The sequence below is a fragment of the Bos indicus genome, chromosome X (assembly GCF_029378745.1).
Source record: "Bos indicus isolate NIAB-ARS_2022 breed Sahiwal x Tharparkar chromosome X, NIAB-ARS_B.indTharparkar_mat_pri_1.0, whole genome shotgun sequence".
NCBI lineage: Eukaryota > Metazoa > Chordata > Mammalia > Artiodactyla > Bovidae > Bos > Bos indicus.
Genome location: NC_091789.1, coordinates 104,352,839 through 104,376,142, shown reverse-complemented (window position 1 = coordinate 104,376,142; position 23,304 = coordinate 104,352,839). Strand labels below are relative to the sequence as shown.

The 23,304-nt window shown below is 40.4% G+C and overlaps 1 protein-coding gene across 10 annotated transcripts in view; it reads right to left on the bottom strand.

Annotated features, from left to right (window-relative positions):
* ARHGEF9 (Cdc42 guanine nucleotide exchange factor 9) overlaps positions 1-23,304 on the bottom strand; it is a 420,722-nt gene that overhangs the window by 139,650 nt on the left and 257,768 nt on the right. For 8 of the 10 annotated variants that reach the window (XM_070783846.1, XM_070783849.1, XM_070783851.1 and 5 more), the window contains one exon: positions 21,175-21,354. The exons of the other annotated variants lie outside the window; for them this stretch is intronic. In XM_070783846.1, the coding sequence (XP_070639947.1) occupies positions 21,175-21,354 (180 nt within the window). The remainder of the gene's footprint in view (positions 1-21,174; positions 21,355-23,304) is intronic. 10 annotated transcript variants of the gene reach the window in all.

The window sequence follows — 23,304 nt, the reverse complement described above, 5'->3', positions numbered from 1 at the left end:
ACTCCACAAGAAAGAGGAACTATGACCTTCGAGCCTGCATGCAGAATGGAAAGTCCAAACACAGTAAATTAAACAGAAAGAAAAGATAGATAAACACGCAGCAGATGAAGGTGTATGGTAAAAAAAAAAAAAATAAGTACACATAAAGAGGAAATAGGCAGTCTATCTGAAACATTATTTGGAGTAATGATATTAAAGATGATCCAAAACTTTGGAAATAAAATGGAGGCACAGATAGAATGAAGGAATGCATTAAGAAGGTACAAGAGATGTTTAACAAGGACCTAGAAGAAACAAAGAACAGACTGACAATCAGCAATGAACAACATAATAACTGGAAAAAAATACACTAGAGGGAACCAATAGCAAAATCACTGAGGCATAAGAATGGATAAGTGAGCTAGAAGATTGAATGGTGGGAATACTGAAGCAGAGCAAATTAAGGAAAAAAGAATAAAAAGAAACGAGAACAGTCTCAGAGACCTCTGGGACAACATTAAGTGCAACAACATTAAAATTATAGGGGTTCCAGAAGAAGAGAGAAAGGGGATTAAAAAAAAATATTTGAGGATATTATAGTTGAAAACATCCCTAGTATGGGAACAGAAATACCCAACTAAGTCTAGAAAGTCTAGAGAGTCCCATACAGGATAAACCCAAAGTGAAATACGCCAAGACACATATTATTCAAACTAATAAAAATCAAACACAAAGAAAAAATATTAAAAGCAGCAAAATATTAAACATACAAAGTACTCGCCATAAGAATAACAACTAACTTTTCAGTAGAAACTCTGCGGTCCATAATGGAGTAGCAGGATATATTTAAAGTGATGAGTGGGAAAAAATATCAAGATTATGCACCCAACATACAAAGTGATGAATGCAAAAAAAAAAATCAAGAATATGTACCCAACATACAAACATATGTCTCAATACATAAGACAAATGCTAACAACTATAAAAGAAGATATCAATAGTAACACAATAATACTGGGGGACTTTCAAACTCTACCCACACCAAAGGACAGATCATCCCCACAGAAAATTAATAAGGAAACACAAACCTTAAATGACACAGTGATCAAGACAGATATAATTGATATCTATAAGACATTTCATCCAAAAACAGAAGGATACACTTTTTTCTCAAGTGCACACAGAACATTCTTGAAGATAGATCGCCTCTCAGGTCACAAATCAAACATTGGTAAATATAAGAAAATCTAAAACTGTAAAAAGCATTTTTTATGATCACAACACTGTAAGATTAAATATTAATTACAGGAAAAAAAAATCTGTGCAAAAAAAAATGGAGGCTCAACAATACACTTCTACATAACCAAGAGGTAAATGAAGAAATCAAGGAGGAAATAAAAAATACATAGAAACGAGCAACAAAAACATGACAAATCAAAACCTATGGGGTGCAGTAAAACAGTGCTAACAGTGAAGTTTATAGCAATCCAATCCTCCCTGGGGGAAAAAAAATGAGAAAAAGAAATAAAAAACCTGTTGCTGCTTCTGCTAAGTCACTTCAGTCGTGTCTGACTCTGTGCAATCCCATAGACAGCAGCCCACCAGGCTCCCCCATCCCTGGAATTCTCCAGGCAAGAACACTGGAGTGGGTTGCCATTTCCTTCTCCAATGCATGAAAGTGAAAAGTCAAAATGAAGTCACTCAGTCGTGTCCGACTCTTAGCGACCCCATGGACTGCAGCCTACCAGGCTCCTCTGTCCATGGGATTTTCCAGGCAAGAGTACTGGAGTGGGTTGCCATTGCTTTCTCTGATAAACAACCTAAGCTTACACATAAAACAACTATAAAAAGAAGAAAAAGAAAACCCAAAGTTACTAGAAGTAAAGAAATCATAAATATCAGAGTGGAAATAAATGGGGATAAATGAAGGAAACAATAGCAAAGATCAATAGAACTAAAAGCAAATTATTCGAGAAGATAAACAAAATTGACAAGCCATTAGCCAGACTCATCAAGAGAAAAAGGGAGAAGATTCAAATCAAAAAATTAGTGGTGAAAAGGGAGAAGTTACAACAGACAACACAGGAATACAAAGGATCATAAGACTACTTACTATAAGCAACCCTATGCCAATAAAATGAACAACCTGAAGAAAATGGATAATTTCGTAGAAAAGAACACTCATCTAAGATTGAATCAGAGGGAAATAGAAAATATAAACAGACCAATCACAAGCACTGAAATTGAAACTGTGAAAAAAGATCTAAAAAACAAAAGCCAAGGACCAGATGACTTCCTAGGCAAATTCTATCAAATGGTTAGACAAGAGCTAACACCTATCCTGCTTAATTTCAATCTCTTCCAAAAAATTGTAGAGGGAGTAAAACTCGCAAACTCATTCTACAAGGCCATCATCACCCTGATACCAAAACCCGAAAAAGATACCAGAAAAAAAAAGAAAGAAAGAAAAATACAGGCTGATATCAATGATGTAAAAATCCTCAAAAAAGTTCCAGCAAACAAAATCCTACAACACATTAAAAGGTCATACACCATGATTATATGGGGTTTATCCCATGGATGCAAGGATTCTTTAATACATGCAATCAATTCATATGATATACCATATCAACAAATTGAAATATCAAAACCATATGATCATCTCAATAGATATAGAGAAATCTTTCAAAAAAACTCCACACCCTTTAGGATAAAAACTCTCCAGAAAGTAGGCATAGAAGGAACATTCCTCAACGTAATAAAGGCCATATATGACAAACCCACAGCAAAGATTATTCTCAATGGGGAAAAACTGAAACCATTTCTTCTAAGATCAGGAACAAGACCAGGGTACCAACTTTCACCACTATTATTCAATATAGTTTTGGAAGTCCTAGCTATGGCAGTCAGAGAAGAGAAGGAATTCATATTGGAAAGAAAAAAACTCTCACTGTTTGCAGATGACATGATACTATACATAGAAAACCTTAAAAATTCCACCAAAAAATTACCAGAGCTAATCAAAGAATTTAGTAAAGTTGCAGGATATAAAATTAATACACAAAAAATCCATGGCATTCCTATACACTAACAATGAAAACTCAGAGAAATTAAGGAAACAATCCCATTAACCATTGCAACAAAAACAATAAAATACCTAGGAATAAACCTACCTAAAGAGACAAAAGATCTGTATGCAGAAATATAGACCAATGGAACAAGATAGAAAGCTCAGAAATAAACCCACAGAAATATGGGCACCTTATCTTTGACAAAGGAAGCAAGAATATCCAATGAAGAAAAGACAGCCTTTGCTTTCTGTCCTTAGGGTGGTGTCAATTGCATATCTGAGGTTATTAGTATTTCTCCTGGCAATCTTCATTCCAGCTTGTGCTTCATCCAGCCTGGCATTGTGCATGATGTACTCTGCATAGATGTTAAATAAGCAGTCTGACAATATACAGCCTTGATGTACTCCTTTCCAGATTTGGAAACAGTCCATTGTTCCATGTCCGGTTCTAACTGTTGCTTCTTAACCTGCATACAGATTTCTCAGGAGGCAGGTAAGGTGGCCTGCCTGGTACTCCCATCTCTTTAAAAATTTTCCACAGTTTGTTGTGATCCAAACAATTGAAGGCTTTAGCATAGTCAATGAAGCAGTAGTAGTAGTAGAATTCTCTGGAATTCTCTAGCTTTTTCTATCATCAAACAGATGCTGCAGTTTGATCTCTAAGGCTATCAACTGCTTAGACCTTGATAGAATTTAGGTTTCTATTAGTCAAATAATCACAAAAGGAATAGTTCGATTAAATAAAATAAAATCATGCAGAATTTACTTCTAAAATATTGTGTGCAGAGTCTTGTGCCCTAGGGGTGGAGAGGGGGACAGATGGGTAACAAAAAAGTAACATGTGTACATGTATAGATATTTATGGACTTTGCCAGAACTTTCGGAAGTTCACTTTTCTCTGAAATCTATTCATCTCCTAGAAAGGTCACAATACTTGATAGACATTAGAAAAACTGCTTCAGTGTGGTGACCCGGCAAAATGGAGTCACTTTAGAGTCAGACCTGTTATGTTGTTTAGGCTATATCACTTGCTACTCTACAGGTAGGGTCTCACTAACTAATCCTATAGAACTGTGCCAGTGCCCCACACTTGGCATGTTCCTTGTTTAGGGTTCTCCTGCAACATCTGCCTTGTATTTCTAACCACTTCTCAATCCTATCCAGGCTGAAATAGTCTCCTGTAGCTACTCATTTGCCTCTTTCTTCCTACTACTGAACTACTGAACCACATCCCTTCCCTCAAAATCCTCTGCCTTATACCTGCTGACCTGTATACAAATGTTATGGAGTCCAGAGGCTGTGGTGAGGGAAGAAAGAGGAATTATTACTAATGGGTAGGTGTTTATTTTAGGAGTAATGAAAAAGTTCTAGAACTAAATAGCGGTGATGGTTTTACAGCATCATAAGTGCACTGAGCTGTATACTTTAAAATGGTTGAAATGGTAAAAAAAAATTATGTTAAGTGTATTTTATGTCAATGTTAAAAATTATAGAGTATGGATTAGAAGGATTCTTGGAGTTTATCTGGTCCAATCCCTCCATCTTCTAGGTGAGAAAACTGTGATCTAGAAAACAAAAAGGATTTGAGTAAGGTCACAGAACTTAGGTAAGTCATTTAATTCCTATATAAGTTTTCATATCTACTATCATGTAGGATTGTAGGATTGGCTTCAGGTATAAAGTACTTCTGTTGCTGTGGTTCAGTTGCTCATCATGTCCGACTCTTTGTGACCCCATGAACTGTGGCATCCCAGGCTTACTTGTCCTTCACTATCTCCCGGAATTTGCTCAAACTCATATCCATTGAGTTGAAGATACCATCGAACCATCTCATCCTCTGTGGCCCCCTTCTCTTGCCCTCAATATTTTCCAGCATCAGGGTCTTTTCCAAGAGTCAACTCTTCACATCAGATGGCCAAAGTATTGGAGCTTTGGCATCAATCCTTCTGATGAATATTCAGGGTTGATTTCCTTTAGGATGACTGGTTTGATCTCCTTGCTGTTCAAGGGACTCTCAAGAGTCTTCTCCAGCACCACAGTTCAAAAGCATCAGTTCTTTGGCGCTTAGCCTTCTTTATGGTCCAACTCTCACATCTGTACTTGACTACTGGAAAAACTATAGCTTTGAATATATGGGCCTTTGTCAGCAAAGAACTTCTGTACCTCCTCAGTAACTAATTGATGATAATCTGTTGGAGGAATTTCTAAGGACTTCATTTTACAGATAAGAAAACCATTATTGGTTCATTGCACACTGCCTGCCTCTGAATTCCGTCGTCTACTTATTGGAGCACAGCCAACAACTCAGTGTTGGACCCACTAACATCAACCACTTGTCATGGCAACACAGTCACCCTCTGTCTACAGCCTGACACTGCACTCTCCCTACTGAGCTGTACTTCCCCCAATGTATACAGTTGGAAAGGTCCTCACTCATCTCACAGCCTCAGCCAGTCCCAACCAACATGGGAAGGTGTTAGCTTTTGTCCCCCTTCATTTTGTACTCCAAGGTCAAACTTGCTTGTTCCTCCAGGTATCTCTTGACTTCCTACATTTGCATTCCAGTCCCCTATGATGAAAAGGATATCTTTTTTTGTTGTTAGTTTTAGAAACTCTATTGTGTCTTCATAGAACCATTCAACTTCAACTTCTTTGGCATTAGTGGTCAGGGCATAGTCTTCAAGTACTGTGACACGGAATGGTTTGCCTTGGAAAAGAACCAAGACCATTCCGTCGTTTTTGAGATTCCACTCAAGTACTGCATTTCAGACACTTTTGTTGACTATGAGGGCTACTCCATTTTTTCTAAGGGATTCTTGCCCACAGTAGTAGATATAATGGTCATTTGGATTAAATTTACCTACTCCTTTCCATTTTAGTTCACTGATTCCTAAAATGTCAATATTTATTCTTGCCATTTCCTGCTTGACCACTTTCAATTTACCTTGATTCATGGACCTAACATTCCATGTTCCTATGCAGTACTGTTCTTACAGCATCAGACTTTACTTTCATCACCAGACACATGCACAACTGGGCATTGTTTCCACTTTGGCTCCGCCTCTTCATTCCTTCTGGAGCTATTGCTCCACTCTTCTCCAGTAGCATATTGAACAACTACTGCCCTGGGGGCTTCATCTTTCAGTGTCATATATTTTTGCCTTTTCATAATATTCATGGGGTTCTCAAGGCAAGAATGCTCAAATTGTCTGTCATTCTCTTCTCCACTGGACCCTTTTTTGTCAAAAATCTTCTTCATCTATTTTTTAACAAAGAACTCGTATCCACCACCAACTCAAGTGGATTTCTCCTTGTATAAATGCATCTTTCCCCAGCAAACAGGGAAGAAAAAGCAAGCAAAGTGAAAGAAGAAAACTGGGCATTTATGGAACTGGCCATAAAGGAAAATGCTTTCCTTTCTAAGGAAGTAACCTGAAATTGTGTTTTGCTCTGGTCTTGCCTTCTCCAGGATCATCCCTATAGGACAATCAAGGATAAAGCACCTTAGATGTGCCACTTTAGATATGCTGTTATATAAAAACATCCTATCTTCAACTTTCTACTTATTGTCTTAATATGTCATCCAAAGACAGCCATATCAGTCTTACATGAGGGAAGAAAATAAGTGAATTTTTCTGTCAGCTCTAAATGTCCTATTCCAAAGCTAGAGGGTTGTATTTGTGTCTGGGATGGGAGGAAGAGCCAGGGAATAGTCTCCAATCTGCCCCAGTCAAGAAAACGAAATTAAAGCCAGAAATAAAGCTCTTGGGAAAGTAATAAAATCTGAAGGGAAGAGAATGGTTTGGTCAATTGTCCTCATGTTATATACTTTATATACATGTTATATATAAACTCCTTTGGATTGCACCTCAAGACTACTCACTATTCCGAGTTCAGCCAGTTAATGCAAGAACCTAAGGAAGACAATCTCATCTTGAACCAGTAATTATTGCCCAGGGGTTAGAACTCTAGTTCTTTTGAGATGGGCAGAAATTCAGTGCTCACCCTATTTCTGGCATATTGTGGTACCAATCCAACCTGAACCTGAGTTTGATGCTTATTTGGGACAGTAGCTCACCTGAGCAGATGTACTGCTCTGGGCAGCAACTTGTTTCAAAGACTTACTTGGCGAGATCAAGTAAGAGAAGAGAAGATAAAGAGAAAATGAGGTACATTCTAAAGCCAAACTTTATATACTTGGAGATTTCATAGCTACTGTAAGATGTTTCCAGATCCCTCTGAAGGGCATCAAGTAGAGGCTGGCCCTTGCAGAGTCATAAAGAGGCCTGGAGACTAGCAGTCTAATAGCAGGGATACTTTGGCTCTAGGCCAGTCCAGAAACTTGTCATTAGTAAGTAGGACCTAAGAATCCTGCCATATTAGAACTGGAACTGGAAGACAAATAAGAGCCAAAAGAGAACTGTCAGGGCCAAGCTATCATGAGCAGGTGGCTCTGACAGTACCAGGGGCATTCATTTGTTAGGCAGCTTCCTTCTGCACTGATCTGATCCTGTTTTACCTGTGGTCTCTCCCTTTCAAGAAAGCCAACTCAATCTTCAGGCTTCCTTCAGGTTAAAAGCAAGTCTAATCTCTCATGCAGGCATAGACTTCAGAGCTGTTAACCTCCTTTCACATGGATTAACTCTTTCAAACTCCACAATGGTCATGGAGAATGCAGAAGGTACTGCATTGTGATCCCCAAGAAGCTGAAGCTTTAGGTATTACTCTAAGGTCTCTGGAGAAGATAGTCTCTCTCTCTGCTCTGGTTTTCAGCTGTAACCTCTCTGCCCTGCTCTATATGAGAGAGGGCAAATTATGCCATATCAAACTATAGCATGTTATTCAAATATCAGGGTCTGATATTTAAGGAAAATTGGGCTCACTGTCCTCATTTTACAGGTGAGAAAAAAAAGGTTCAAAGACATGAAGAAATTATTTTAAAGGTCACACTGATCACAAGTACTTGGGTATAAGATATGAAGTCAGTTTTATCTGATTCTCAGGCCAGTCGCCTAGAATTTGAAATACTTCTTAAGGGGCATGAAGTCCCTGTGGAGGACCAGCTGGCACCAAACAAATGGAGGTGCTAAAAGTAAGTGTGCTTGCAACTCTCCCTTTCCATAGTGTTTTGTGTTTATTTCCACTTTTCTTCCCCCATCTACCTTTTCTTTTTTGGTTTTGCTGACTTTGTTTCCTTGCTTCCTTCATGGTCCCTTCTCTCCTCCAAATCATTCTCAAGCAAAAGTCTGATATCAGTCATTCACACTTCAATATGAAGAGGCTAAAGCCTTCTCCTTTCTTCTCTGAAGTCCGCATCTTAAAGCCAAGTGGTAATTATAAAATGAAAGGAGACTAATTATTTTCTTATTGGATTAATCTCATGCAGCTCAATATCAAAAAAGCAAATATCCCAATAAAAAAAAATGGGCAGAAGATCTAAATAGATATTCCTCCAAAGAAGACATACAGATGGCCAGAAAGGACATGAAAAGATGTTCAGCAACACTAATTATTAGAGAAATACAAATTAAAGCTACAATGAGGTATCACGTCACACCAATCAGAATGGCCATCATCAAAACTCTACAAACAATAAGTGCTAGACAGGGTGTGGATAAAAGGGAACCCTCCTACACTGTTGGTGGGAATACAAATCAGTATACCCATTATGGAGAACAGTATGGAGATTCCTTTAAAAATTAAAAATAAGAGCTACCATATGAACCAGCAATCCAACTCCTAGATATATACCCAGAGAAAACCATAATTCCCAAAGATCCATACACCCCAATTTGCATTGCAGTGCTGTTTACAATAGCCAGGACATGAAAGCAACATTAATGTCTATCAACAGAGGAATGGATAAAGATGTGGTACATATACACAGTGTAATATTACTCATCCATAAAAAAAGACCAATGACAAATAATGTCATTTGCATCAACATGGATGGACCTAGAAATTGTTATACTGAGTGATGTAAGCCAGAGAAGCACAAATACCATATAATATTGCTTATACACGGAATTAAAAAAAAAAAAAAGAGTACAAAAGAACTTATTTATAAAACAGAGGTAGAGACATGGATGTAGAAAAACAAACTTATGGTTACCAGAGGATAAGGCAGGGATGGATAAATTGGGAGATTGAGATTGACATATATACTACTATATATAAAAGAGATAACTAATAACCTGCTGCATAGCACAGGGAACTCCACATAATACTCTGTTATGGCCTATATGGGAAAAAATCTTAAAAATAAAAGAGTATATGTATAACTGACTCACTTTCTGTACTAATACAACATCATAAATCAACTACATTCCAATAAAAATGAAAAACATTTTAAAATATGAAATGAGAGGTTCTGATTTCTAATAGAGAGCAGCCTGGCTTAAATTTAAGATGAGCCTTGGGCCAGGATATTTTCACCTCAGAAAGCTCCCTACTCAACTGATACAGGTAGAGATCAAAAGCAAATTGCCTCTTAATTTAGAATCTGGCTGTATAAAGGACAGAAGGGCACAGCTTCCTTGCTGAATGGCTTCTTCACACAACCTTGCATCATCTTCCTATTGGTACTCACTGGCTGGTGCCTCACAGAAACAGCCTTACCACATCCTGGGGATGGAGTGTTACCTATTAATATGTCAGTGGTTCCTCCACTCTCTAGTCAACAACTGTAATGTGAAGCCAAATCCTTCTTTCTCCAGCAGAAAGTCCCATCAAACCAATGTGATATACCATTCTGACTGAATGCAGACAGGTAAACACAGGTGATCTTGGTTACAGAATCATGGAATAAGCTCAAACTGGTGCAGATATGGCCATCAGAAACCACCAAGTCCAACTTCTTGCATTTTTAGTTGAGACACTGAGGCCAAGAAGAGGTCCCTCCCTGACATTCCCAGAGAATCAGCATCAGAGTTGACCCTTAAATTCAGATCTCTGACTTTACAGCCCAATGCTCCTGCTACCTTCACTATGTTCTTCTTGCATGGTAATCTGTCAAGTGTTTCATCTCTCTATCTCCAAGGAGCCCCATCATTCCCTATTCCTCCAAAGAGAATGCCCCCTGTTCAACACACAGAAACTGATCTTTGATATTCCTACACAGCATATTTCCAATAGAGAAGGATCACCCAACCTCAAAGGCTAGAGAAGTTTCTCCCCAAAGCTCCCTATTCATACTCCTCTCCTGCCCTCTTAGCATCATTCACCTACTCTTTTGACTCCTTTAAGGCAAAAAACTCAACAAAAGTTACATTGCAGCTCAGATCTCACTGGATCTGAGTTCTAATCCTAGTCAAACAAAGGTTAAGTTAGTCCAGTCTACCATACTCAGGGAGTACCGTTCTTGATGAGGGAGTCTAGTCTCTTGCTTAAGGCTCGGGCCTACTTTTGCTTTGTTCCTGCCCTATTGTACAAGAGAAAAATGTCTCTAAAAAGGCAATGGTACCTATTTGTATTTAGGCCGCGAAACATCAGACTCCCTTGCTGGTTGGAACTCTAAAAGGAATGATACAGACAAGGCCTGAGCCCTCAGGCCCTTTATTCTGTGGCTCACATCCTAGAGATTGGCAACCAGCCTTTATGTCCTCCCTGAGTTAACCTGAGGGACCAAACCCATTCTGGGAACAATTAAAGCAAAAAAAAAAAAAAGGTCAATTCTCTCACTCAACACTAAGGCATTCCCAAATCAAGGTTCTTCAAAGAAAACTCACTTCTGAAAACCAAAAAAAAAGAGACCCATGGGTATCTAAGTATGATTTTTCTGGTGACCTTCTAATAAGCAGGACAAAGTTCCTGGGAGGAGGCCTCTCAAGATGCCAGATAACTTCAGCCCTTGTCTACCTGGCTCAAGGAGGCAGCTTTGCTAAGTGCTAGACAGTCACTTTTGTTCAAGGATTAGTAAATACTGGTGAGCAGATGGTAACAGCAGTAATAATAAGAAGAAAAAGGTAAGAGGCTTACCTTGATTCATAATGACATCTATAATGACAAAAAAGAAACATATATAAACAGAAATATATATGTACAATTACCATGATTTTACAAAATTGTGTACTTCCCAAAGAGCCTCAGAAACAGATTTCATCCCCAAGCATTCAGTCAGTCATGATCTTCCTCTCCAAAAATCATCAAGACCACCAAAACAATGTAGACATGGTATTAGGGAGGCCCAGTCTTATCCCTAAATGAACCTAGGGGTTAGCTACACAAAGAAAAACAGGCCCTAGGCTTCAGATCATAGTCTTAAAACTAAGGCAGCCAATCAAATTTCCAATTAATGTTATGGATGAAACAACAGAGCCTTGGAAGGAAAGCCCCACCATGAAGGGAATGAGTCACAGTGTCTTCTACTGTTGCAAGCTCTTAAATATCATCTGCTTCATGCAAATAGCAATGTTTCAAGAAACTGGCTTAGATTACAATGTAAGGGCTAACAGCTTTAATCAACGAAGTAGCTTAGGCTTATCTGACACATGCTAGCCAGGTTCTCAAAAGTCCAAGATGAGTTAGTTATAATCGTGCCTGGAGACTGGGACACAGATTATATGTCCTTCATGGTTATTTTCAATTTGGGGATTCTAAGTGAGACCTTAGAATGAGACCAAAGTAATGTCTCTAAAAAGCAGAGACATTACTTTGCCAACAAAGGTCTGTCTAGTCAAAGCTATGGCTTTTCCAGTAGTCATGTATGGATGTGAGAGTTGGACTATAAAGAAAGCTGAGCACTGAAGAATTGATGCTTTTGAACTGTGGTGTTGGAGAAGACTCTTGAGAGTCCCTTGGACTGCAAGGAGATCCAACCAGTCCATCCTAAAGAAAATCAGTCTTGAATATTCATTGGAAGGACTGATGCTGAAGCTGAAAGTCCAATACTTTAGCCACCTGATGCGAAGAACTGACTCATTGCAAAAGACCCTGATGCTGGGAAAGATTGAAGGCAGGAGGAGAAGGCGACAACAAAGCATGAGATGGTTGGATGGAATCACTGACTCGACGGACATGAGTTTGAGCAAGCTCCAGGAGTTGGTGGTGGACAGGGAAGCCTGGTGTGCTGCAGTCCATGGAGTCACAAACAGTTGGACATGACTAAGTGACTGAACTGAAGTGAGACCTACAGGGTGACCTACTTTAATATGGAGGAAATCATCTTATCTCTGAGCTGGATGACTTCATATTAAAAAAAAAAAAAATCCCCTCCAATTAGCCAAAAGATGAAGTGGATAATGTTATCCTAAGTGTGTATATAACATTTGAATCAGTTCTAATGAAGTGGATGAAACTGGAGCCTATTATACAGAGTGAAGTAAGCCAGAAGGAAAAACACCAATACAGTACACTAATGCATATATATGGAATTTAGAAAGATGGTAACAATAACCCAGTATATGAGACAGCAAGAGAGACACTGATGTATAGAACAGTCTTATGGACTCTGTGGGAGAGGGAGAGGGTGGGAAGATTTGGGAGAATGGCATTGAAACATGTAAAATATCATGTATGAAACGAGATGCCAGTCCAGGTTCGATGCACGATACTGGATGCTTGGGGCTAGTGCACTGGGATGACCCAGAGGGATGGTATGGGGAGGGAGGAGGGAGGAGGGTTCAGGATGGGGAACACATGTATACCTGTGGCGGATTCATTTTGATATTTGGCAAAACTAATACAATTATGTAAAGTTTAAAAATAAAATAAAATTAAAAAAAAAAAACAAAGTGTGTATATAATGAGAAGCAATTAAGGTGGATCATGTGAATGCAAATGACTGCTAATAATGCTATTTGAAACTTTAGTATGAAGAAGAGAAATTTCTGTAATCCAGGAAGAAAGACCCTCCCTGCTTATGCCATCCTTAATTCACAGATCTTACAATAAATCACCTCCAGCATCACAAACAAGAGTTTCTACATAGATGGTTAAGACTATAGGTCTTTGTCCACCTGAAACTTGAATGGGTAAACAAGAGCATGTTTGAACTCATCTCAAGAAATCAAAACACTGTTGCCATTAGCCTAAAATGGGAAGTAGGTCCTCAAGCGTTAACAGTCGTGTTAGCAGCCCATGTATACCCTTTCCTGACTGTTCTGTAGCCCAGAATGCACAGGATTAAGATTCAGGAGAGGGGAACATCACTAAAAGTGGTAGATTGGGATGCACAAATAATAAGTCCCTCTACTGAATCACCCTTTAGCTGACTAAGACCAACAGAACCAACTTTTTCAGAATTCTGGAATCTAATCCAAAACTTACAACAAGCAGGGAACTCTTTTTAAAAAATTTTATCAAGGTATAGTTGATTTACAATGTTGTGTTAGTTTCAGGTGTACATCAATGTGAATCAGTTATACATATACATGTATTCACTCTTCTTTTTAGATTCTTTTCCCATACAGGCCATTACAGAGTATTGAGTATAATTCCCTGTGCTATACAGTAGGCCCTTATTAGTTATTTGTTTTATATATAATAGTGTGTATATGTCAATCCCAATCTTCCAGTTTATCCCTCTTGATGCAGAAAAGGGTGGCTAAAATTTGATAAGAGAATTTTGAAGCAGTGTGCTAATTTGTCTACCATTTCTGATTCCCCAGCAGCTGAGAGAAAGGTGGCCCATATTCCTCCTGCAGCTTGCTGGTGCCAAGGGGCTAATGACCTTGTTCTTAAAATACTGTGGCTGTGTGTTTTGACCTTTTTGATCCTAAGGGTCAGGCATAGAGACTGACCTTTGTCTTATACCCCTACACAAGGTTAAATTGGCTTTAGAGGTCATGACTCCCTTTGTCGCAAGACTTAAAGACTTACACTTCCCATGTCCATCTGGGGCAAAGGATGGCAGAAGGGGCAAACAGTAAATGGATCCAATGCCACAGAAAGAAAGAGACTGAGGAAAAAATTTCTTGGGAGAATAAAGCCTCAGAAGGGCCACTGTGCACACCGAGGAAGTCAGAGTGCAACACACATGCCCTGAACCAGATGCATGCTCAGTAAACACCTGAGTAGATGGTAGGCTTGCACTTCTGGAGGGTCTGTAGGTTCCATGCAATCAGGAATGTAGGAAAAGAAAAGTAAGGCAGAGATGTGGGCAGCCTGGATTAGTGTTGAAGGAATGCCCCAAATCTTAGCCAAGTTGCAAAGACCTGGTCAGTAATTTGTTTATTTTGGCTTCAGGTATTTAAAAGCAATCTCTGTCAGTTTACTGGCTGACTAATGAAATAATGGAATGGAGACTTGCATGATTACACATGGCAAGGAATGTAGTCTTTGCAGAAAAAAAAGTTTGGAAAAGTCACTAAATAAGTAGGCAATTGTATCCCTCAACAAACAACAGCAACAAACTCTGAGGAAGGAAGAGAATCTAATTTCCAGAGTTATCAAACTATAATATTCAAACTGCCCAGTTTTCAACAAAAAAAATTACAAGGCATACAAAGAAACAGGAAATTATGGCCCATCCACAGGAAAACAATAGACAGAAACCATACCTGAGGAATTCCATATGTTGTACTTACTAGACAAAGACTTAATATCACCTGTCTTAAGTAAGAGTCAGCAGGACTGAGTTCAAGTCCTGTCTTTGTCACTAATTCCCTACATGAGTAAGAAAGTCACTTCCATTCTCTGAGTCTATGTTTCTTTGGGATTTATAAAATGAGGAAACTAGGATGACCAGTGGTCACAAGCTGGGAATGACATTTCAATTTAGCCTACTGATATGTTCAGTTTATTCTTCACAGTGTTTCTTTTAAAATGTTAATTATTGGTCAACATTTTTAAAACATGAAGATTTTTACATGAAATCCAATTCTTGGCTTTTCTTGAAAAATCTGGAAGATCTGAGCTTGCTGGACTTTCATACTTGCTATACTCTATTCTACCAATGCGGAGAAGGCAATGGCACCCACTCCATTACTCTTGCCTGGAAAATCCCATGGACAGAGGAGCCTGGTAGGCTGCAGTCCATGGGGTTGCTAAAAGTCAGACACGACTGAGCGACTTCACTTTCATTTTTCACTTTCCTGCATTGAGAAGGAAATGGCAACCCACTCCAGTGTTCTTGCCTGGAGAATCCCAGGGACGGAGGAGCCTGGTTGGGCTGCTGTCTATGGGGTCGCACAGAGTCAGACACGACTGAAGCAACTTAGCAGCAGCATTCTACCAATGAGAAGTATCCAAGTCACTTTTGCTCCCTTTAGGTAGGCCATAGATTTCCCAGGTTGACACAGGCTCCCACTTACCCTAGTACCAGGCTGCTTTACTCATGTAAGTTACCTGCCTGGCCCTGTAAACATCTAAGTCAGCTACTCCTGGCTAAGATGGGTCTTTACAGCTCTAAATCTACTGTGAGTCCAGGGTTTTATATAGGTGAAAAGTTTTCCCAAGTGCAATGAAAAAAGAGACACTATATAATCCAAAGCCAAGTAATACTCTGGGGGCAGTGGGCTTTCCTATAAATGGGAGAGGTTTACTTTCTGTGACATCTGATCTGCACAACCCTAAGGAATGATGGTAATGATCTGATTAGCTCATCCTTTCATCTTCTGCCAGAAGGCCAAAAATCAGGGAGATCTAGAATTTTAAGAAACAAGGAAAATATATGCTGATGGCTTCTGAGTAGGCTCTTTACACTCTGAACAAACCCATGCCTTGTCTCTCAGGCCTCAGCTACCACTAATAGCAGGTTATTACATATTCTGTACAGATCCTGCCCTCGAGTGGGCAGTAAGCTGATCCCAGACCATGGCCCAAAGTCAGAACAAAGGCCAATTTTTACATGGTGATAAAAGAAATATGACTGAATGATTTGGAAATTAGGGCCCCGAATGAGATAGGAGGGCCACCACAGGAATGGGATTTTCTACTTAAGAGACACATCATATCCTGGCAGTCGGCTTTCAGCTCCCAGAGGGGACACCAGCCCAGAAAAGCAGCTGAAGATGTCAGCACTTAGATGTGAGGATTGATGTTCAGCAAGCTCTAATTCACTTAACCTGATCAATTGCTGTGGAAAAGGAAATGGCAACCCACTCGGGTATCCTTGCTGGGAAAACCCATGGACAGAGGATCCTGGCGGGATAACAGTCCATGGACACAACTGAGCATGCATGACCAATTGCTGAGAAAGTAAATCAACTCCTGCATTGCTCTTGTGAAGTCATATCCCCAGAGATATGAGAGAGACTGAGAACACACACACACACATACATCTATGTACATACAGACTAAAATTCTGAATAAAAGGAGAGGCAGATAGTTGACTGGATAGAAGGCATATAAACTCAGAAGTGTCTTGTACAGCACCCAAAATGGTATCACACTTCCTATTTACAGATATCCAGCATACCTAAGGTTACAAATGATTTTCACAAGACTTAATTATCCCCATTTTACAAGGAGGAAAATTGGGCTTCAAAAATATACAGAAAACTGTTCAAGGTGCATACTCAGAACTGAGGCAAGAATCCAGTTTCTCAGATTCCACCTAATTTAAGCCTAATTTACAGCAGGTAACAGAGAAGGCAATGGCACCCCACTCCAGTACTCTTGCCTGGAAAACCCCATGGATGGAGGAGCCTGGAAGGCTGCAGTCCATGGGGTTGCTGAGGGTTGGACACGACTGAGCGACTTCACTTTCACTTTTCACTTTCATGCATTGGAGAAGGAAATGGCAACCCACTCCACTATTCTTGCCTGGAGAATCCCAGGGATGGGGGAGCCTGGTGGGCTGCCGTCTATGGGGTCACACAGAGTCAGACATGACTGAAGTGACTTAGCAGCAGCAGCAGCAGCAGCAGCAACAGCAGGTAAGTCTACCTTGGACAGAACAGCACTAAACATCCTAGGGCTGATGTTCACATAGCAATGAGACTTCCAGGTAGGAAATGGAAATGCTCCACTATGTCAGTGACCTATTTGGTCCAATGATCCACAAAGGTGTCCAGTTGTGATAGAGTTAGGAGGAAAGTCTTTTTTTTGCCATTATACTTTTATGTTATATGTCAAATACCCTAAGAACCGTATTCTCAAGGAGTCACTGAATCTCAGCTCAGGATGAGACTGGATAAACAAGGCAACAATACTACAACATAGAGGTACGTCATCTCAGGAAATCAACATCTACCTATATCAGTACTAATGAAGATTCAATAGTTGAGTGTTATTCATCTATATGTCCTGCCTAGACATGTCAGAGCTTGAATAGATTCTAGAGAATGCTTCAGAGATGAAGGAGGAACTAAAAACCTATGCTGCTGCTGCTAAGTCGTTTCAGTCGTGTCCAACTCTGTGAGACTCCATAGACAGCAGCCCACCAGGCTCCACCCCCTGGGATTCTCCAGGCAGGAATAGTGGAGTGGGTTGCCATTTCCTTCTCCAATGCATGAAAGTGAAAAGTGAAAGTGAAGTCGCTCAGTCGTGTCTGACTCTCAGCGACCCCATGGACTTCAGCCTTCCAGGCTTCTCCGTCCATGGGATTTTCCAGGCAAGAGTACTGGAGTGGGGTGCCATTGCCTTCTCTGGAAAACCCATGATGATACGTCAAATGTTTGGAAAAGCAAAGATTACAACTCAGGTCTCTCATTTTCTAATATAGTTAGCACTGCCTCCACAGTACAATTCTAACCTCAACCAAAATCAATGTAGAAGAATGTTGTTAGCAATTCTACTTTTAAATACGTACTAGAAAAGAGCCTGGGCTTCCCTGGTGGCTCAGTAGTAAGGAATCCACCTGCCAATTCAGGAGATGTGGGTTAGATCTCTGGGTTGGGAAGATCCCCTGGAGAGGGAAATGGCAACCCACTCCAGTATTCTTGCCTAGGGAATACTATATACAGAGGAGCCTGGCAGGCTACACTCCATGGGGTCACAATAGAGACGGACACAACTTAATGAGTGAGCAAACAAACAACAACAAGAAAAGAGCCTACATAACCTCTGCCCTTCAATTCCTTGAGTAACACAATCTTACCAGAATGTAAACCTATACATAAATGCTCATTTATGAGAACTGAAAGGTCTAACTTGGCATCAATTTTCACATCATTCACACAACAGTTTAACCCGATTTCCTTTTACTGGTGACACCACAACTGCTAGCTGCTAAAGTTCCATTGTATTCCCCTTTAGAGATCAGAAGTCCATTTACTTATCACTTAAAAAGGTTTGCAATGATCAAAAACTCATTACAGATACAATCTGAGGCAACATCTTAGTTTCTCAAAGAATAAACACTGGTATAATAGAATATTGGAGTTCTAACTTATGATTTAGGCTTTTTCATTAATGCTCCTGGTCTGCTGTCATGGTTCTCAGTCTAGATTTGTGCTATTTGATACAGTAGCAATTAGCCAAATGTGGCTAATAGGCACTTGAAATGTGACCAGTGTGAAGTGAGACGTGTATAGAATACACATCAGATTTCAAAAACTTAGTAAAATATTTAAAAATGTATAGTGATAATATTATACCATAATATTTTATATATATTGGGTTAACTAAAATACATTAAATTACTTTCACCAATATCTTCCGAACTTGTTTTAGTGTGGCTAATAGAAAATTTTATAGTTGTGGCTTGCATTTGTGGCTCACATTATATTTCTATTGGACTATACTGGCCTAAGCCAAATCATTCTCAATATCAAAGATTCTGATTTAACCAGCCTAGAGCTGGGATTTTAGTGTTTGTGTCTTTTAAAGCTACCGAAGTGAATTATTTCATTGTGCAGCCAAGATTGAGGACCACTAGGCTAGACTCTCGGAGAAGGCAATGGCACCCCACTCCAGTACTCTTGCCTGGAAAATCCCATGGATGGAGGAGCCCGGTAGGCTAAAGTCCATGGGGTCGCTCAGAGTCAGACAGGACTGAGCGACTTCACTTTCACTTTTCACCTTCATGCATTGGAGAAGGAGATGGCAACCCACTCCAGTATTCTTGCCTGGAGAATCCCAGGGACAGGGGAGCCTGGTGGGCTGCTGTCTATGGGGTCGCACAAAGTTGGACACGACTGAAGCAACTTAGCAGCAGCAGCAACAGCAGGCTAGACTCTATACCGTGCATGTCTGGCCCAGCCAGGGGTCCCCTCAAAGGTCAGCTTCAGCCCACCCATGTGGCTACTGAAGCTATGTGCTTGGAGAAACACCCCTCTTGGTCTTGGATGTATGAGCATCAACGTCAGTTCATTGATATTCTAAAGCTTGGTTCTGTTATTTGTCTCCTAGTCTTTCTGCTTTTCCCAGTATTTTATCCCACCCCTTGAATTACAGTTTATTATAAAAATGACATTTCATTGAAGATGAAATACATGCAGATTTGGGTGATTTTCACTGAGTGCAATTTAATCCTTTTTTTAAAGAGGGGGCTGTCAGCCCAAGGCACACAAGCTGTCTGTATACAGGGTCTCATGCTAGTTACAAAGGCCCATGGTTATTGTTGTGCTCTTTCTAACTACCCCTGGGACCAATTCATTAACCAACAAAGCTGAGTTGGGACACATGGTCTGTGGAGACTCTGATGGAAGACACCATATATATTAGAGGGAAAAGGATTGGATATTTCATTAAGAAATTCTCAGTACAGAGTGGTTGAGAGGCCATTTTGTCTACCTCTTTGCTTCTGAGCAGTGTTCTCACCTAAATTATTGTAACCAGATAACAGTGCTTCCTACATTTGCAACTCCCCTAAGAAGGAGGCTTCTTTCAATCACTATGGTCAGCCTTGATACATAGACCTTCTTAGAGCTATTAATAATAAGGGGGTGGTGGTGAGGATGATAAAGCAAGTTACCATGTGCTAAGTACCCACTATGTGCCAGACACTTTACTCACACAGTAATCTCATTTAATCATCATAAAATTTCTGCTATTCCTATTTTTCAGATGAGGAAATAAGGCTCAGGAAAGATAAAAGTCTTGCCAAAAGCCATAGAGGCAGGAAGTAGTAAAAATGAGACTACATCTTCATCTTGGATTATCTGATTCCAAATGCCCTGCTCCTTTCCTCATGTCACACTTCTATCCTTCATATCCTGAGGCCCTTCATTCTCCAAGGACCCAAGCCACTCTGATCTTTTGTTTGAGGTCAGGACTTCACCCTCATCTTACAAAAGAAACTAACAAAAGGTGATAGTAAGGATAGCTATAAGACACCCTGATGTGGCTTTGGTACTTGTATTGCCACGAATCTGTTTTAATATATATTATTTTATTCACTGTGATAAACCCTAGCATGAAATAATTGTCAACAGCATTTTGCATATGGGGAAAATCAGAGCTCATGACTGCCAAACAGCTAATTCTAGCTCATAACACCAAGGAAGGCCACAAGCTGGAACACCAGGTCAGTGTTCTTCCCCCATTAGCATCCTGCTAATGGATAACACAGAGGAAGAAGAAACTGCTAAGGATCCCCTTCTCAAGAACCCCTTCTTTTAAGGGCCAGGTTCTTCATGGCATAATGTCAAAAGGGCCAAGACCTTGGCAGCCTTATCAAGCTGCCTGCTTCCCACCCTTGGCACATCTTAGTTCCCAACCACCTTGCAAAAAGCAATATTTGCAGTTAGTAACTCTAGCCCTTGAGAGGGTAGGGAGCCCAGATTCTTACATTAACAGCTGTAGACAATCATGAGACAACACGCAGGGGTGTTCACACTTCCCTAAATGAGAGAAAAGAGGCAAAGGAAGCAGAGAGGAGTGGGGAGGGCAGAAAGAGGGTGGGAAGAGAGCTATATAAAGACAGGATAAAAAAAGAAGAGGCAAGTAAAAGAAAGAAAGCAAAAAAGAGAGGTAAGAAAGGTAAAATTTCACAGCAATATAGAGTTGAAAAGGTCTTCAAAACCATCAAGGCCAAAAGGGAAGTAATTTGTGCAAAGTCACAATGGGTAGAAGGTGGGAGGCAGGAGATGGGAATTGTTATAAAAACAAGAAAAAAACCTCAACATTAGAAGGGCAAAGATTAAAGAAAGCCCAAGTCCCGGGTAGGAGACCAAAAACATGGAGGAAAAATGTGAGGAGCCACAAGAAGGGGAATGAGAAGGAGAAAAGGGACTGGTGAGGGGGAAGCCAGGGGCAAGTAGCCAAGGAGAAAGGAGAGGAGAGTGAAAGCTGACACTCACCCTCACAAAGCTGGCAGGAAACCATCCCTCCTCATCGTCGATCTGGCCCCACCACCAATCCTTGTTGGAAGCATCCAAGACTTTGATGACGTCGCCAGCCTTAAATGCCAACTCCCGGTTGGCCATGGTGACGTGATCCCATACTGCCTCAGCACTAACGATGGAATCTCCAGTGATCAGCTTAGGAGACAAAATAAGAATGTGTTCAGTCCGCACATCTAGCTACCTTACTTCCCCCGCTCCCCGAAGCTCTACTACTTATGGAAAAACTCACATATTAGCAGTGAAGGGTGGGGTTGATGGAGATGACACTGGGAGAGCAAGCTCTACTGGACCACAAGACAATACTATCAACTCTCCATTAGCCAGTGGGTAGAATGACCCAGAATGTGTATATGGACTATGCAGGCCTCAAACTTTTATCCCTACTCATGAGCTCCTCCCCTAGAAAAGAAAAAGCTCCAGTCCATCTGTCCTTGATGCTTCAAGGCAGCTCTGGATCTGGAACAAGTGGAGAGTCTGAAACCAATCGTTAAAATGAGGCTCGAACATATTTGCTCTAAACTCTCTGTTCTCCCCATTTCCTCTTCTTCCTTTCAACTGTCTAATTGAGAGTTGGTGATACATTATTTAACTCTACTGTACCTCACCCTCATGAGTTACAGACCATGGCATTCCTCACATATAATGGACCCCAGTCCTGCAGCCTCCTGTTCTCACCCACACATGATGTTATCCAGAGAATTCATGTGTTCATAGGTATGAAAGAATCTGGCATTCTGTGATGCCTTGCTCCCAGGAAACTTGACCTTGTCACAGATTCATTCAGTGATTTATACAATGACCCTGTGAGATACATAGGGAATGTAGGTTGACTTCTGCATTTGCTAGATGTCAAAACTGAGCCACAAGGAGATTAAAGGGTAAGCTCAGATCACCCAGCAAGGTAGGGGCTATGTACCTTGGTCTTTAGACTTTATGGCCAGCAGGACTTGGCTCCACATAGTAGCAGGCAGACATCTTGCCACTTCCACATAAACACACACACACACATGTTCATGACATTTGTCTAGGCACATTAATGAGGATGGGTATGGGGGAATAGGCTGTTTCTCTCTGGCTACCATCTTGACCACTGTATTATTTGTTCTCCTTTCCTCCATAACTGGTTCCAGCCTGTATGGGTCATCAATCTTCTTGGCATTTGGAGAAACAATTTCCAGAATGAGAACATATGGCTCATCAAGCAAAGGACTTAAACATTCCCTTCCCAGAACTGAATTGCTGAACATGTCCTCTAGAAGTCATCTTTTCTATCAGTCTACTCTGATGAAGGACACCAAGGTAATTATTGGCTCCGCAAAACCAAAGTCAAAATAATTCAGACAACAGAGACAGAATATGGATCATGCATCCTCTCATACAGGTCTGCCTTCCAACACACCAGCCAGAGAATAACCCTATGGTCATGATATTAATGCATAACACATGACACACATAGGAAAAAACACACACACTGATCTTTTGACTTAGTTACGACATTCTGTTGGTTATCTCCTGCATAAGGAATCCTTTATTGGGTTATAGCCATTGTTTTTTTGATAGAAGGCATAGAGGGAACTCCTCAGCTTGGATGCAAGAGAGATTTCAAATAGGACCTTTTATAATACCACCTTTTGAGTACCTCATGAATTACTGTTTACAAAGTGTTTCACATCTACTGTATCACTTGATCCTTATGAATGAGCTATATTTTAAAGATGAGGAAACTGAGTCTCAAAGTGGTGAACTGGTCCTTTGGCCAATCACACATGTAATAGAGCTCAGTCTTTTGACTGCATATGCACTCATATCTATCATGCCATACTACCAATGTCTACTAATTCAGTTCAGTTCAGTCGCTCAGTCGTGTCCGACTCTTTGCAACCCCATGAACTGCAGCACACCAGGCCTCCCTGTCCATCACCAACTCCCGGAGTTCACTCAAACACATCCATCGAGTTGGTGATGCCATCCAGCCATCTCATCCTCTGTTGTCCCCTTCTCCTCCTGCCCCCAATCCCTCCCAGCATCAGAGTCTTTTCCAATGAGTCAACTCCTCACATGAGGTGGCCAAAGTACTGGGGTTTC